This window comes from Salvelinus namaycush, chromosome 16, assembly GCF_016432855.1.
Source record: "Salvelinus namaycush isolate Seneca chromosome 16, SaNama_1.0, whole genome shotgun sequence".
NCBI lineage: Eukaryota > Metazoa > Chordata > Actinopteri > Salmoniformes > Salmonidae > Salvelinus > Salvelinus namaycush.
The window spans coordinates 43,326,499-43,343,673 of record NC_052322.1 but is presented as its reverse complement, the minus strand read 5'-3'; the positions used below and the strand labels follow the sequence as shown (position 1 = coordinate 43,343,673).

At 48.3% G+C, this 17,175-nt stretch overlaps 1 protein-coding gene across 1 annotated transcript; it reads left to right on the top strand.

The window, feature by feature from the left end:
• Positions 1–372: 372 nt before the first annotated feature.
• LOC120061694 (FYVE, RhoGEF and PH domain-containing protein 1-like) lies at positions 373–10,668 on the top strand. Its single transcript, XM_039011588.1, has 5 exons — positions 373–384; positions 984–1,112; positions 2,298–2,456; positions 2,558–2,704; positions 9,319–10,668. The coding sequence occupies exons 1-5, from the start codon at positions 373–375 to the stop codon at positions 9,586–9,588; spliced, it is 717 nt and encodes a 238-aa protein (XP_038867516.1). The 3' UTR covers positions 9,589–10,668.
• Positions 10,669–17,175: the final 6,507 nt, after the last annotated feature.

Below are 17,175 nucleotides of genomic sequence, written 5' to 3'. Positions count from 1 at the left end.
CCCTAGCCCCTAGACTCTAACCCCTAGGCCCTAGGCTCTAACCCCTAACCCCTAGTCCCTAGGCTCTAACCCCTAACCCCTAGCCCCTAGCCTCTAACCCCTAGCCCCTAGCCTCTAACCCCTAGCCCCTAGCCTCTAACCCCTAACCCCTAGCCCCTAGGCTCTAACCCCTAGCCCCTAGGCTCTAACCCCTAGCCCCTAGGCTCTAACCCCTAACCCCTAGCCCCTAGCCTCTAACCCCTAGCCCCTAGCCCCTAGCCTCTAACCCCTAGCCCCTAGGCTCTAACCCCTAACCCCTAGCCCCTAGCCTCTAACCCCAGCATAACCCCTTACCTTATTAACACTATTCAATTCAACTCTTTAGCTTCTGAAATGCCTCCATCTGTGATCATCATATTGTATTTCTCCTGTCTCTCTCTCTGTCTCTGTCTCTCTCTCTCTGTCTCTGTCTCTCTCTCTCTCTCTCTCTCTCGCTCTCTCTCTCTCTCTCTCTCTCTCTCTCTCTCTCTCTCTCTCTCTCTCTCTCTCTCTCTCTCTCTCTCTGTGTCTCTGTCTCTCTCTGTCCCTGTCTCTCTCTGTCTCTCTCTGTCTCTGTCTCTGTCTCTGTCTATGTCTCTCTCTCTCTGTCTCTGTCTCTGTCTCTCTCTCGCTCTCTCTCTCTGTCTCTGTCTCTGTCTCTGTCTCTGTCTCTGTCTCTGTCTCTCTCTGTCTGTCTGTCTGTCTGTCTGTCTGTCTGTCTGTCTGTCTGTCTGTCTGTCTGTCTGTCTGTCTGTCTGTCTGTCTGTCTGTCTGTCTCTCTCTCTCTCTCTCTCTCTCTCTCTCTCTCTCTGTCTCTCTCTGTCTCTCTCTGTCTCTCTCTGTCTCTCTGTCTCTGTCTCTGTCTCTGTCTCTCTGTCTCTGTCTCTGTCTCTCTCTGTCTCTGTCTCTGTCTCTCTCTTCCTCTGTCTCTCTCTCTCTTCCTCTGTTCCTCTCTTCTCTCTCAGAACTGTAATGAGCTGGGGAAGCGTGCCCCCACTCCGATCCGGGAGAAGGAGGTGACTCTGTGTATGAAGTGCCAGGAGCCGTTCAACTCCATCACCAAGAGACGCCACCACTGCAAAGCCTGTGGACACGTACGTTTCCAATCAAGTCATGATGTTATGTACATGTGACCAGATTGTCAATCGGTCTAATGCTGAAGAATTAGACACAATTCAATATTAAAAAATTATTGATTTAAAGAGATTCTCTGGTACTTTTGAATACTTTTTAGTCAGTAGTTCTCAAAATAGGGCTCACGAGCCAAAAGTGGTCCCCGAAAATGGTGTACTATGTCACGTATGTTCAGACACAGTATGTGCACCACGCCCATTGCTTTCTCTCTCACTCTGTTGTGCGTGCATCTTGCTAGCTGTCATTTCAAATGGTGAGGGGTTGAAGCTCATTGGCTAGAACTCGAATTGCTTGGGGGCTGGCCCACGGTTGGGAAAATGGCACAGTAACAGCTTCCAGAAAAAACAGTCACTTTCAAACTATCGATTTCGTGGCTAATTGAGGTTCGACAGTATTTCTGCTCATAGATTATACATGTATGAAATACACATTGATACATCCAGCCCAAAGCGGGAGGTTTTTAAGAAAAAAATTATAAGTCGCTAAAGTTCTGGAGCATGTCTTTAAAAAAACTATTCATGTAATAAAATTTTTGAGTAATTTTGAGGAAGAGTTGAGCTTCTTCTGATGTCCATGTGGTTTTTGGCTGGACCTTGTGTCTGATTCTCTCACTGGTTGAAATGTTGTCCCCTCACCTCCACCCCCCAGCCAGAGAACTCCTCCCCCCCAGCCAGAGAACTCCTCCCCTCCAGCCAGAGAACTCCTCCCCTCCAGCCAGAGAACTCCTCCCCCCCAGCCAGAGAACTCCTCCCCTCCAGCCAGAGAACTCCTCCCCCCCCAAACAAAGAACTCCTCCCCTCCAGCCAGAGAACTCCTCCCCTACACCCCCAGCCAGAGAACTCCTCCCCTCCAGCCAGAGAACTCCTCCCCTCCAGCCAGAGAACTCCTCCCCTACACCCCAGCCAGAAAACTCCTCCCCTCCAGCCAAAGAACTCCTCCCCTCCAGCCAGAGAACTCCTCCCCTCCAGCCAGAGAACTCCTCCCCTCCAGCCAAAGAACTCCTCCCCTACACCCCCAGCCAGAGAACTCCTCCCCTCCAGCCAGAGAACTCCTCCCCCCAGCCAAAGAACTCCTCCCCTCCAGCCAAAGAACTCCTCCACTCCAGCCAGAGAACTCCTCCCCTAAATATTCTCTGTGTTTTCCAGGTGGTGTGTGGAAAGTGTTCAGAGTTCAGGGCCCGTCTACTCTATGACAACAACAGGGCTAACAGGGTGTGTATCGACTGCTACACCACCCTAGTCGGGGTTCCCCCCTCCCCCGCCAGTCTGACCAGCAGCGCATACAGAAGACGGTCAATATTAGAGGTATGTAGTTAAAGGAGAGACCAGAGATTATATGTATAGGTAAGATAACAGAACCTCTATAAAACAAATACTTCAGAAGGTTCTTCTTCTGTGGTCTACAGAAACAGGCGTCGGTGGCTGCAGAGAACAGTGTGATGTGTAGCTTCCTCCACCACATGGAGAAGGGAGCAGGCAGAGGCTGGCAGAAAGCCTGGTTTGTCATCCCAGAGAATGAACCACTGGTCCTGTACATATACGGTGCTCCTCAGGTGAGATGACCTGTTATTACACCCTCTATTAACCTGTTATTACACCTCTATTAACCTGTTATTACACCTCTGTTAACCTGTTATTACACCCTCTATTAACCTGTTATTACACCTCTATTAACCTGTTATTACACCCCCCTATTAACCTGTTATTACACCTCTGTTAACCTGTTATTACATCTCTATTAAACTGTTATTACACCCCCCTATTAACCTGTTATTACACCTCTGTTAACCTGTTATTACATCTCTATTAAACTGTGGTTAGACTTATTATACCACTATTAGACTGTTATGAGACTGTTGTCAGACTGTTGTCAGACTGTTGTTAGACTGTTGTCAGACTGTTGTCAGACTGTTGTCAGACTGTTGTCAGACTTGTCAGACTGTTGTTAGACTGTTGTTAGACTGTTGTCAGACTGTTGTCAGACTTGTCAGACTTGTCAGACTGTTGTTAGACTGTTGTTAGACTGTTGTCAGACTTGTCAGACTGTTGTTAGACTGTTGTCAGACTTGTCAGACTGTTGTCAGACTGTTGTCAGACTGTTAGACTGTTGTCAGACTGTTAGACTGTTGTCAGACTGTTGTCAGACTGTTGTCAGACTGTTGTCAGACTTGTCAGACTGTTGTCAGACTGTTGTCAGACTGTTGTTAGACTGTTGTCAGACTGTTGTCAGACTGTTGTCAGACTGTTGTCAGACTGTTGTCAGACTTGTCAGACTTGTCAGACTGTTGTTAGACTGTTGTTAGACTGTTGTCAGACTTGTCAGACTGTTGTTAGACTGTTGTCAGACTTGTCAGACTGTTGTCAGACTGTTGTCAGACTGTTAGACTGTTGTCAGACTGTTAGACTGTTGTCAGACTGTTGTCAGACTGTTGTCAGACTTGTCAGACTGTTGTCAGACTGTTGTCAGACTGTTGTCAGACTGTTGTCAGACTGTTGTCAGACTGTTGTCAGACTTGTTAGACTGTCGTCAGACTGTTGTCAGACTGTTGTTAGACTGTTGTCAGACTTGTCAGACTGTTGTTAGACTGTTGTCAGACTGTTGTCAGACTGTTGTTAGACTGTTGTCAGACTGTTGTCAGACTGTTGTCAGAATATTATTAGTCTGTTTATTTATTTAACCTTTATTTAACAAAATAGCCCCTAGGCTCTAAGCTCGAACAAAATAGCCCCTAGGCTCGAACAAAATCTTATTTACAATGACGGCCTACCGTTGTTAGACCGCTGTTAGACCGTTGTTAGACCGCTGTTAGACCCCTGTTAGACCCCTGTTAGACCGCTGTTAGACCGCTGTTAGACCGCTGTTAGACCCCTGTTAGACCCCTGTTAGACCGCTGTTAGACCGCTGTTAGACCGCTGTTAGACCCCTGTTAGACCGCTGTTAGACCGTTGTTAGACCGCTGTTAGACCCCTGTTAGACCCCTGTTAGACCGCTGTTAGACCGCTGTTAGACCGCTGTTAGACCCCTGTTAGACCCCTGTTAGACCGCTGTTAGACCGTTGTTAGACCGTTGTTAGACCGTTGTTAGACCGCTGTTAGACCGCTGTTAGACCGCTGTTAGACCGCTGTTAGACCGCTGTTAGACCGCTGTTAGACCGCTGTTAGACCGTTGTTAGACCACTGTTAGACCGCTGTTAGACCCCTGTTAGACCGCTGTTAGACCGCTGTTAGACCGTTGTTAGACCGCTGTTAGACCGCTGTTAGACCGCTGTTAGACCGCTATTAGACCGTTGTTAGACCGCTGTTAGACCGTTGTTAGACCGCTGTTAGACCGCTGTTAGACCGCTGTTAGACCGCTGTTAGACCGCTGTTAGACCGCTGTTAGACCGTTGTTAGACCGCTGTTAGACCGCTGTTAGACCGCTGTTAGACCCCTGTTAGACCGCTGTTAGACCGTTGTTAGACCGCTGTTAGACCGCTATTAGACCGTTGTTAGACCGTTGTTAGACCGCTGTTAGACCGCTGTTAGACCGCTGTTAGACCCCTGTTAGACCGCTGTTAGACCGCTGTTAGACCGCTGTTAGACCGCTGTTAGACCGCTGTTAGACCGCTGTAGGACCGCTGTTAGACCGCTGTTAGACCGCTGTTAGACCGCTGTTAGACCGCTGTTAGACCGCTGTTAGACCGCTGTTAGACCGTTGTTAGACCGCTGTTAGACCGCTGTTAGACCCCTGTTAGACCGCTGTTAGACCGCTGTTAGACCGCTGTTAGACCGTTGTTAGACCGCTGTTAGACCGCTGTTAGACCGCTGTTAGACCCCTGTTAGACCGCTGTTAGACCGCTGTTAGACCGCTGTTAGACCGTTGTTAGACCGTTGTTAGACCGTTGTTAGACCGTTGTTAGACCGCTGTTAGACCGCTGTTAGACCGCTGTTAGACCGCTGTTAGACCGTTGTTAGACCGCTGTTAGACCGCTGTTAGACCGCTGTAGGACCGTTGTTAGACCGCTGTTAGACCGCTGTTAGACCGCTGTTAGACCGCTGTTAGACCGCTGTTAGACCGTTGTTAGACCGCTGTTAGACCGCTGTTAGACCACTGTTAGACCGCTGTTAGACCGCTGTTAGACCGCTGTTAGACCGCTGTTAGACCGCTGTTAGACCGTTGTTAGACCGCTGTTAGACCGCTGTTAGACCGCTGTTAGACCGCTGTTAGACCGCTGTTAGACCGCTGTTAGACCGTTGTTAGACCCCTGTTAGACCCCTGTTAGACCGCTGTTAGACCGCTGTTAGACCGCTGTTAGACCCCTGTTAGACCCCTGTTAGACCGCTGTTAGACCGCTGTTAGACCGCTGTTAGACCGCTGTTAGACCCCTGTTAGACCGCTGTTAGACCGTTGTTAGACCGCTGTTAGACCGCTGTTAGACCCCTGTTAGACCGCTGTTAGACCCCTGTTAGACCCCTGTTAGACCGCTGTTAGACCGCTGTTAGAACGCTGTTAGACCGCTGTTAGACCGCTGTTAGACCGCTGTTAGACCCCTGTTAGACCGCTGTTAGACCCCTGTTAGACCGTTGTTAGACCGCTGTTAGACCCCTGTTAGACCGCTGTAGGACCCCTGTTAGACCGCTGTTAGACCCCTGTTAGACCCCTGTTAGACCGCTGTTAGACCACTGTTAGACCGTTGTTAGACCGCTGTTAGACCGCTGTTAGACCCCTGTTAGACCGCTGTTAGACCCCTGTTAGACCGCTGTTAGACCGCTGTTAGACCGCTGTTAGACCGCTGTTAGACCCCTGTTAGACCGCTGTTAGACCCCTGTTAGACCGTTGTTAGACCGCTGTTAGACCCCTGTTAGACCGCTGTAGGACCCCTGTTAGACCGCTGTTAGACCCCTGTTAGACCGCTGTTAGACCCCTGTTAGACCGTTGTTAGACCGCTGTTAGACCGCTGTTAGACCGCTGTTAGACCCCTGTTAGACCGCTGTTAGACCGCTGTTAGACCGCTGTTAGACCGCTGTTAGACCGTTGTTAGACCGCTGTTAGACCGCTGTTAGACCGCTGTTAGACCGCTGTTAGACCCCTGTTAGACCGCTGTTAGACCGCTGTTAGACCCCTGTTAGACCGCTGTTAGACCCCTGTTAGACCGTTGTTAGACCGCTATTAGACCCCTGTTAGACCGTTGTTAGACCGTTGTTAGACCGTTGTTAGACCGCTATTAGACCGCTGTTAGACCGCTGTTAGACCGCTGTTAGACCGCTGTTAGACCGTTGTTAGACCGTTGTTAGACCGCTGTAGGACCCCTGTTAGACCGCTGTTAGACCGCTGTAGGACCCCTGTTAGACCGTTGTTAGACCGTTGTTAGACCGCTGTTAGACCGTTGTTAGACCGCTGTAGGACCCCTGTTAGACCGCTGTTAGACCGCTGTAGGACCGTTGTTAGACCGTTGTTAGACCGCTGTAGGACCCCTGTTAGACCGCTGTTAGACCGTTGTTAGACCGCTGTAGGACCCCTGTTAGACCGCTGTTAGACCGCTGTAGGACCCCTGTTAGACCGCTGTTAGACCGCTGTAGGACCGTTGTTAGACCGTTGTTAGACCGCTGTAGAACCCCTGTTAGACCGTTGTTAGACCGCTGTTAGACCGTTGTTAGACCGCTGTAGGACCCCTGTTAGACCGTTGTTAGACCGCTGTTAGACCGCTGTTAGACCGCTGTTGGACCGTTGTTAGACCGCTGTTAGACCGCTGTTAGACCGCTGTTAGACCGTTGTTAGACCGTTGTTAGACCGCTGTAGGACCCCTGTTAGACCGCTGTTAGACCGCTGTAGGACCCCTGTTAGACCGTTGTTAGACCGTTGTTAGACCGCTGTTAGACCGTTGTTAGACCGCTGTAGGACCCCTGTTAGACCGCTGTTAGACCGCTGTAGGACCGTTGTTAGACCGTTGTTAGACCGCTGTAGGACCCCTGTTAGACCGCTGTTAGACCGTTGTTAGACCGCTGTAGGACCCCTGTTAGACCGCTGTTAGACCGCTGTAGGACCCCTGTTAGACCGCTGTTAGACCGCTGTAGGACCGTTGTTAGACCGTTGTTAGACCGCTGTAGAACCCCTGTTAGACCGTTGTTAGACCGCTGTTAGACCGTTGTTAGACCGCTGTAGGACCCCTGTTAGACCGTTGTTAGACCGCTGTTAGACCGCTGTAGGACCGCTGTTAGACCGCTGTTAGACCGTTGTTAGACCGCTGTTAGACCGCTGTTAGACCGCTGTTAGACCCCTGTTAGACCGCTGTTAGACCGCTGTAGGACCGTTGTTAGACCGCTGTTAGACCGTTGTTAGACCGCTGTTAGACCGCTGTTAGACCGCTGTTAGACCCCTGTTAGACCGTTGTTAGACCGCTGTTAGACCGTTGTTAGACCGCTGTAGGACCCCTGTTGGACCGTTGTTAGACCGCTGTTAGACCGTTGTTAGACCGTTGTTAGACCGCTGTTAGACCACTGTTAGACCGCTGTTAGACCGCTGTTAGACCGCTATAGGACCCCTGTTAGACCGCTGTTAGACCGCTGTTAGACCGCTGTTAGACCGCTGTAGGACCCCTGTTAGACCCCTGTTAGACCGTTGTTAGACCGCTGTTAGACCGCTGTTAGACCGCTGTTAGACCGTTGTTAGACCGCTGTAGGACCCCTGTTAGACCGCTGTTAGACCGCTGTAGGACCCCTGTTGGACCGTTGTTAGACCGCTGTTAGACCGTTGTTAGACCGCTGTTAGACCGCTGTTAGACCGTTGTTAGACCGCTGTAGGACCCCTGTTGGACCGTTGTTAGACCGCTGTTAGACCGCTGTTAGACCGCTGTTAGACCGTTGTTAGACCGTTGTTAGACCGCTGTTAGACCGCTGTAGGACCGTTGTTAGACCGCTGTTAGACCGCTGTAGGACCGTTGTTAGACCGTTGTTAGACCGTTGTTAGACCGCTGTTAGACCGCTGTAGGACCGTTGTTAGACCGTTGTTAGACCGCTGTTAGACCGCTGTTAGACCGTTGTTAGACCGTTGTTAGACCGCTGTTAGACCGCTGTTAGACCGCTGTAGGACCGTTGTTAGACCGTTGTTAGACCGCTGTTAGACCGCTGTTAGACCGTTGTTAGACCGCTGTTAGACCGCTGTTAGACCGCTGTTAGACCGCTGTAGGACCGTTGTTAGACCGTTGTTAGACCGCTGTTAGACCGCTGTTAGACCGCTGTTAGACCGTTGTTAGACCGCTGTTAGACCGCTGTTAGACCGCTGTAGGACCGTTGTTAGACCGTTGTTAGACCGTTGTTAGACCGCTGTTAGACCGTTGTTAGACCGCTGTTAGACCGCTGTAGGACCGTTGTTAGACCGTTGTTAGACCGCTGTTAGACCGCTGTTAGACCCCTGTTAGACCACTGTAGGACCACTGTAGGACCGCTGTAGGACCACTGTAGGACCGCTGTTAGACCGCTGTTAGACCGCTGTTAGACCGCTGTTAGACCCCTGTTAGACCACTGTAGGACCACTGTAGGACCGCTGTAGGACCACTGTAGGACCACTGTAGGACCGCTGTAGGACCGCTGTAGGACCGCTGTAGGACCACTGTAGGACCACTGTAGGACGGACCACTGTTAGACCGCTGTTAGACCGCTGTTAGACCGCTGTTAGACCCCTGTTAGACCACTGTAGGACCACTGTAGGACCGCTGTAGGACCACTGTAGGACCGCTGTAGGACCGCTGTAGGACCACTGTAGGACCGCTGTAGGACCACTGTAGGACCACTGTAGGACCACTGTAGGACCACTGTAGGACCGCTGTAGGACCACTGTAGGACCGCTGTAGGACCACTGTAGGACCACTGTAGGACCGCTGTAGGACCGCTGTAGGACCACTGTTAGACCGCTGTTAGACCCCTGTTAGACCGCTGTTAGACCGCTGTTAGACCGCTGTAGGACTCAGATAATGAACCACTGGTGCTCTACATATACGGTGCTCCTCAGGGGAGATGAGATGTGTGAGAAGCTTAGCTGTGTACATGTATGTATATATTTATCTTCCACTGAACATCCTGAATTAAGTTTCCTCTGGAAAAAGAAAGGGATTCTCATTCTGACTGTCCACTTTCTGTGTTCACCTTCATCCTCCTCCTCCTCCTCCTCCTCCTCCTCCTCCTCCTCCAGGATGTGAAAGCCCAGCGCTCTGTCCCTCTGATTGGCTTCGAGGTCTCCCTTCCTGAGTCATGTGACCGCATGGAACGCCGCTTTGCCTTCAAAATCAGCCAATCACACCTTACGCTCTACTTCAGCGCCGACGGGGAGGAGCTACAGCGCCGCTGGACAGAGGTCCTATCACGCGCAGGGAGAGGGGAGGAGCTACAGGCTCACGGCTCAATCATAGAGACGCTAGAGGAGGAAGGGGAGGAGACTGCAACCTCGGGAGAGAATACGTGATTGGTTAGAAGGCGTAAAATCAGTATTAGATCATCTGCTGTATACTCATAAAAACTACAAACTACAAACTACAAACTACAAACTACAAACTGTACAGATCATGAGCAGCACATACGCACAGTTTAAAACTTACAAACAAACACACACACACACACACACACACACACACACACACACACACACACACACACACACACACACACACACACACACACACACACACACACACACAGACAGACACGCACCTCTCTGTATTTAATGTCAGTGATCAGTCAGTTGCATGATAATCTGCAGGTCCGTTTCTTTCAGTCAGTGTATTGCTCATCGTCTCATTAGTGAACCAGTGTTTGCAATAACAAAACAATGGCAGTCAGAGTAAAGTGTTGCTCCCCTCCTCCCTTCAGAAGAAATACATTACATGAAGATTAGTGTGTCATAGTGATTTTACATCCTTTCATTCTGAGCACGGAACAGACGTCCTCCTCCGTACGTTTTTTCTCTGCCAAAATCCATGTTGACGATGTCATGTTTAGAACATTGAGTGGTTGCTATGCTGTCTGAGTGTTCTAGGGTTCTAGGGTTCTGAGTGTTCTATGGTTCTAGGGTTCTGAGTGTTCTATGGTTCTGAGTGTTCTATGGTTCTGAACGTGTGTAACTCTCCACAGAAGGAAGTAGAAAGGTGATTATACACTACAGCTGTGTTTCAGTGTCTGTTCCTCCGTGTGAAATGGCTGTTGTTTGGATGGTGATGGTGATTGTTGTCCTATCCTATCTGTTACTTTCTTCCTAATGCAATGAGATGATTCCTGAAGGGCTGGACAGTGTTGGAACGTGATAATGGACTGAGGGCTAACTGACCCCTGGACGGACGGACGGACAGAGACTGTCCCTGAATCCCTGGCCCCCTTTGGCTGAAGAGAAGAGGAAACAATATGGCTGCCTGCTACAGTCTGCTCCTGGGGATGTTAAGCTACAGATGGAGGATCATAATATGAGACAGTTTGCTACAGCTGGAATCCTGCAGAAACAGGACATGTGAATTATTATGTGGATTATAATAAATTAACCTTTTTTTTTTTAGTAGGGGTTGATAAAGAAAATCGTTACGCCAAATCAAGTCTGAATTTTAAAGTGATTGAAATTTTAAAGTGTAAATTACAAACCTTAGAAGCGTTTTTCAACTTTGAATATACTACAAGTTTGCACAAAAGAGTGATCAAATGAAGATCCTACATCTGTATAGCCTTTCACGTCTGCTCTGGGGGAATGTGTTACAGTCTTACAGTCTTACAGTCTCCAAGTGGTATCCTTCCTCCTCAAGCACTCTCTCTCGTCGGGTTCGGCTGTATAGAATTTAGAATATAGAATTCCCAATTTGAAACTGTCCCTTTTTATGGAAAACGGTTTGCTTAGTTCTTGTACGGGGCAAGTTGTTTTGTACAAAGAGGGTGTTGTTAAATTACCACAGGTAAAGACTATTGAAAGAAGATTAAAAATATATATATATATCATTTTTAGAGGTTTGACTCCAATTGAAAAAGTTAAGTTTCTGAGCCCGTTTCTCACTTTTTACAATTAGATTCAGTGTTTTTAACCTTTAAAAAATTCCCTTCGATGCCCATGTTATCTCTAGAGCCAAGAGACCAGTGATGAATAGAGGGATTGAACCCGTCTATAACTGAAAACATTCTTTATTGAAAAGCAGAGAGTTAGTTCCTGACTTGCAGAATCTTTCTGACTCCCTAAAGCTGAACGCTTAAAAAAATAAAAAAACATCGGTCCCAATGTCTTGACGAGTGTTATAACATACCCCTCTGCCACCTAGTGGAGACAGACTGTATTACACTAAGAGCGGCTGTAGAAAGCAGGGAATTAGTTACCGCCTTTTTGTCCCTGGAAGAGACAGGGTGAGGAGGTATAGAAAGACTGATGGAAAGACACGACTGTCCATAAAATCATTTCTCTTTCTAAAACATGGTAATATATGATGGAGCTTCTCATGTCAGAGATGGATTTATAATATTGTAAGTAACGAAGCCCTTATTAGAGACATTGACAACGTCGTCCCAATCTCCGTTGATCTGTTTAGGCTACGGTACTTTGGTATGGGGTTGTGCTGTTGAGTGAGAAAGCATGTTGTGTTGACAGATTTACAATAGAGAGAGAGAGTGAGAGAGAGAGAGAGAGTGAGAGAGAGCGAGAGAGAGAGAGAGTGAGAGAGAGAGGGAGAGAGAGAGAGCGAGAGAGAGAGACAGAGAGAGAGAGAGCGAGAGAGAGACAGAGAGAGAGAGAGAGAGACAGAGAGAGAGAGAGAGCGAGAGAGAGAGCGAGAGAGAGAGAGCGAGTGAGAGAGAGAGCGCGAGAGAGAGAGAGAGAGAGAGAGAGAGAGAGAGCGAGAGAGAGAGAGAGAGAGAGAGAGACAGAGAGAGAGAGACAGAGAGAGAGAGAGCGAGAGAGAGAGACAGAGAGCGAGAGAGAGAGAGAGAGAGAGAGAGAGAGAGAGCGAGAGAGAGAGAGCGGCGGGGGAAGGGGGGGGCGCTAAGAGATTCCAGAAATGGCTTGTGTTTGTATCATTCTAACCAGTGGTATCTGACTTTATGAGAGTGTTTTACTAGTTAATACAGAGTACAGAATGATACAGTATATATGAAACAGCAAAAAAAAAGTTGAGTATTTTAGATGTTTTGATGAATCTGGGTTGTATGTTTGAAAATACTTTTTTTATTTTTTTTATTTTTTACATGCATTTGCATTTGTAAATATAATTTATTCTCCTCTCGGCCCAGTTTTGTGGGTGAGCTGTAATGTGTTACATGTGTTATTGCTGTCATGTTGGTGCTGTCTAGATTGGACTTCAAATGATCGTGGTTGAACTACTTTTGGAAATCCCAGAACTTCTCAATGACCACTAACTACAGTATTAGTCTGAAGATGATGATGTTAAATGACGTAACGTAAAGGGGAATAGATACTAGCCTGGTACCAGGTCTGTTTGTGCTGTCTCGTCAACTCATCCATAACAACATCCATTGAAGTTGTCAAGACAGCACTAACAGATCTGGAACCAGGCTAAACTGCCACGTTGCCTTGGTTTTCACTCCTAAACTAGTAACTCAACGTGGTGATTGGTCGATTGAATGAATTCAAAAGGTATATATGTAATTTTTTTTTTTAAATACAGCTGAACAATTGTTTTTGGATTGCTATTGTTTTGTTATTGTTGCTCTTTGTTGTCTGAGAGAAACATTCGGTATCCCAGCAACAGTATAATAACGCCAGATAGACAAGACCGGACGTAAGGTGACGTGTGTAAATATTGACATTCCAGTGTGTACTTGACTTGCCGTCCATCCAGCCTCTAACCGTACCTAGCCTGGTCCCAGATCTGTTTGTGCTGTTTTACCCAACTCGGTGACAACTCTTGAGTTAGCAAGATAGCACAAACAGGTCTGAGACCAGGCCCGCCCACTTCACGTGCCAAGAACACCGATTCAGAGTGTTGGTTTAAATCTGAATAGCTATACGTTAGGGTTACGTTGATCCCCACGTCCCCTCGTCCCCCCCCCCACGTCCCCTCGTCCCCCCCCCACGTCCCCTCGTCCCCCCCCCCCCCCACGTTAGGGTTACGTTGATCCCCACGTCCCCTCGTCCCCCCCCCCCACGTTAGGGTTACGTTGATCCCCACGTCCCCTCGTCCCCCCCCCCCCACGTTAGGGTTACGTTGATCCCCACGTCCCCTCGTCCCCCCCCCCCACGTTAGGGTTACGTTGATCCCCACGTCCCCTCGTCCCCCCCCCACGTCCCCTCGTCCCCCCCCCCCACGTCCCCTCGTCCCCCCCCCCCCACGTCCCCTCGTCCCCCCCCCACGTCCCCTCGTCCCCCCCCCCCCACGTCCCCTCGTCCCCCCCCCCCACGTTAGGGTTACGTTGATCCCCACGTCCCCTCGTCCCCCCCCCCCCCCCACGTTAGGGTTACGTTGATCCCCACGTCCCCTCGTCCCCCCCCCACGTCCCCTCGTCCCCCCCCCCCCCCCACGTCCCCTCGTCCCCCCCCCCCACGTCCCCTCGTCCCCCCCCCCCACGTCCCCTCGTCCCCCCCCCACGTCCCCTCTATGGAAGAGCGTTCATGTTGAATTACAGCAGTGCCAGATCTACTTTTATCTATCTGCACTATAGAGTGTTGATGAGTGGCAGTCTTGTCTACAAAACAGCACAGACAACAGGACCATGACTGTCTGCACACATAACAACACTGTCGAATAAAGTTTATATCAATTAGTATGCTGGGACAGCTACTTCCTGTCTCGTTACATTACCGTGGTAACAGTTACAACATGCCTTACAGTGCAGTCTTATAGCTTCTTAGACATAATCCATCAACACCGCTTTATGTTACGTCTGCTTTTACCAATGTACACCAATGTACTACGATACGATTGAGGCTCTCAGTTCATATTTTTTATTTCATTATTTGTGTCTATCTAAGCGCTTTTAAAAAACAAAATAAATCTGCGGTTTGTGTTGATTTATTGGTTTTACTCCAAAGTATTGTTTGAATTCGCCTGATAGCCGGTAATATTGAACCCTCAGACAAATCCAAATTCAGGTTAAATAATTTGCCAGGACGATCTCTAGTAGGACATGGTGTACTGCTGGAATATATTCAGTAGTGGAATAAATCCTGGACTTTTCTTCAATCATGAATTCGGAAAATAAATTTGGATTTTTGTTTGTGTACAATTTAACTCCCTTTCCAGCTTTTCCACAACAGTCCCGTTGGAATACACTACGGTACGTTTTATTTATACGGATTCATTTCCCCAATACTTCCAAACATATTGTTGAACTGTAGTGTAAGACATCATTCTGTTTGTTTACAATTGTAAAGGTCATAAGACTAGAGGTACTCACGCGTTCAAGGACAACTGCTGTGTGCCTCGTGTGAAGATCAGGAATCTGCAATGTTTGGGGAATTTTAACAACTATATTTACTACAATATACAAAAAAAAAAAGGCTTTCATTGACATCTACATGAACTTGTTTGAACATTCTGTGAAATAATAATGAGACATACAAACATGCTACACACATGACATGTTACTGTAACTATGGGTGTTACCGTAACTATGGATGTTGCTGTAACTATGGGTGTTACTGTAACTATGGATGTTACTGTAACTATGGGGGTTACCGTAACTATGGGTGTTACTGTAACTATGGATGTTACTGTAACTATGGGTGTTACCGTAACTATGGGTGTTACTGTAACTATGGATGTTACCATAGCTATGGGTGTTACCGTAACTATGGGTGTTACTGTAACTATGGATGTTACCGTAACTATGGGGACGTGTATACAGTACACACATGTTACATGTTGCTCTTGAAGCGCTTTGAAATTCTATAAAATGTAATAAATTATTATTAGTGTTATTATTACATGATTGTTACCTTAACTATGATGGGATACACACAAGTTACATGTGTGTTAGTTTAACTCTGATGGGAGATGTGTAAACAAACACGTTACATGTGTGTTACTTTAACTGTGGTTACAGGTTTATACAAACATGTTGGAGTGTGATTGTTACTGTAAATTTACAGTAAATGGGATATACAGACAGACAGGTAGAAGCAGTGACTGGTGTGTTTACAGTAACGTCCTGTCATCAGCTTAGTGGCCTGTACACTGCCCTGCTCTAGTCTGCCTGGCACAGTAACGTCCTGTCATCAGCTTAGTGGCCTGTACACTGCCCTGCTCTAGTCTGCCTGGCACAGTAACGTCCTGTCATCAGCTTAGTGGCCTGTACACTGCCCTGCTCTAGTCTGCCTGGCACAGTAACGTCCTGTCATCAGCTTAGTGGCCTGTACACTGCCCTGCTCTAGTCTGCCTGGCACAGTAACGTCCTGTCATCAGCTTAGTGGCCTGTACACTGCCCTGCTCTAGTCTGCCTGGCACAGTAACGTCCTGTCATCAGCTTAGTGGCCTGTACACTGCCCTGCTCTAGTCTGCCTGGCACAGTAACGTCCTGTCATCAGCTTAGTGGCCTGTACACTGCCCTGCTCTAGTCTGCCTGGCACAGTAACGTCCTGTCATCAGCTTAGTGGCCTGTACACTGCCCTGCTCTAGTCTGCCTGGCACAGTAACGTCCTGTCATCAGCTTAGTGGCCTGTACACTGCCCTGCTCTAGTCTGCCTGGCACAGTAACATCCTGTCATCAGCGTAGTGGCCTGTACACTGCCCTGCTCTAGTCTGCCTGGCACAGTAACATCCTGTCATCAGCGTAGTGGCCTGTACACTGCCCTGCTCTAGTCTGCCTGGCACAGTAACGTCCTGTCATCAGCTTAGTGGCCTGTACACTGCCCTGCTCTAGTCTGCCTGGCACAGTAACGTCCTGTCATCAGCTTAGTGGCCTGTACACTGCCCTGCTCTAGTCTGCCTGGCACAGTAACATCCTGTCATCAGCTTAGTGGCCTGTACACTGCCCTGCTCTAGTCTGCCTGGCACAGTAACGTCCTGTCATCAGCTTAGTGGCCTGTACACTGCCCTGCTCTAGTCTGCCTGGCACAGTAACGTCCTGTCATCAGCTTAGTGGCCTGTACACTGCCCTGCTCTAGTCTGCCTGGCACAGTAACGTCCTGTCATCAGCTTAGTGGCCTGTACACTGCCCTGCTCTAGTCTGCCTGGCACAGTAACGTCCTGTCATCAGCTTAGTGGCCTGTACACTGCTCTGCTCTAGTCTGCCTGGCACAGTAACATCCTGTCATCAGCTTAGTGGCCTGTACACTGCCCTGCTCTAGTCTGCCTGGCACAGTAACATCCTGTCATCAGCTTAGTGGCCTGTACACTGCCCTGCTCTAGTCTGCCTGGCACAGTAACATCCTGTCATCAGCTTAGTGGCCTGTACACTGCCCTGCTCTAGTCTGCCTGGCACAGTAACATCCTGTCATCAGCTTAGTGGCCTGTACACTGCCCTGCTCTAGTCTGCCTGGCATTACTTTTTATATTGTTGTTATTCATCAACATCCAGGGTTGTGTCTGAAAGGCACCATGTTCCCTATATAGTATATACTGTAGGTATAGTATATATATAGTGCACTACTGTTGACCAGGGCCCATTGGGTCACCCATACAATTCTGTCACATTGGTCAAATGTAGTGCACTATGTAAGGGAACAGGTTTCCCATTTCGGACGCATCCCTCGGTCTCTGTTGAGAAAACCCTGATATGAACCATCAGAACGGTAGGAGGATCTTAGCATCGTTGTTACAGTGAACCAGAACGGCCTGGACACGGAAAAATACATTGGCAAAAAAAATATGCAAATAAATCTTTTTGGGAAATATGTTCTAGTCTCACTGAGTCTAAACGTCATAATGTGGGGTACAGTTATTTCCTCCTTTTTGTGAATGACACAGCGGTATATGTTTTTTTATTGTCGATAGGAATGAGTATCACTGCTATTATAATTATTATTAGGATCATTCTTATTACTAATAATATTAGTGGCAGGCCACTGGGTACCATTGTATGTCGATATAGAAAATTAAATCTGTGCAAGATAATAAAGATGAAATGTTTATGA

Excerpts from the sequence above, each read along its gene's own strand:
- LOC120061694 (XM_039011588.1), top strand. Across the intron at positions 1,113-2,297 it reads ACTGCAAAGCCTGTGGACAC|GTGGTGTGTGGAAAGTGTTC; the intron begins GTACGTTTCCAA and ends TGTGTTTTCCAG. Across the intron at positions 2,705-9,318 it reads ACATATACGGTGCTCCTCAG|GATGTGAAAGCCCAGCGCTC; the intron begins GTGAGATGACCT and ends CTCCTCCTCCAG.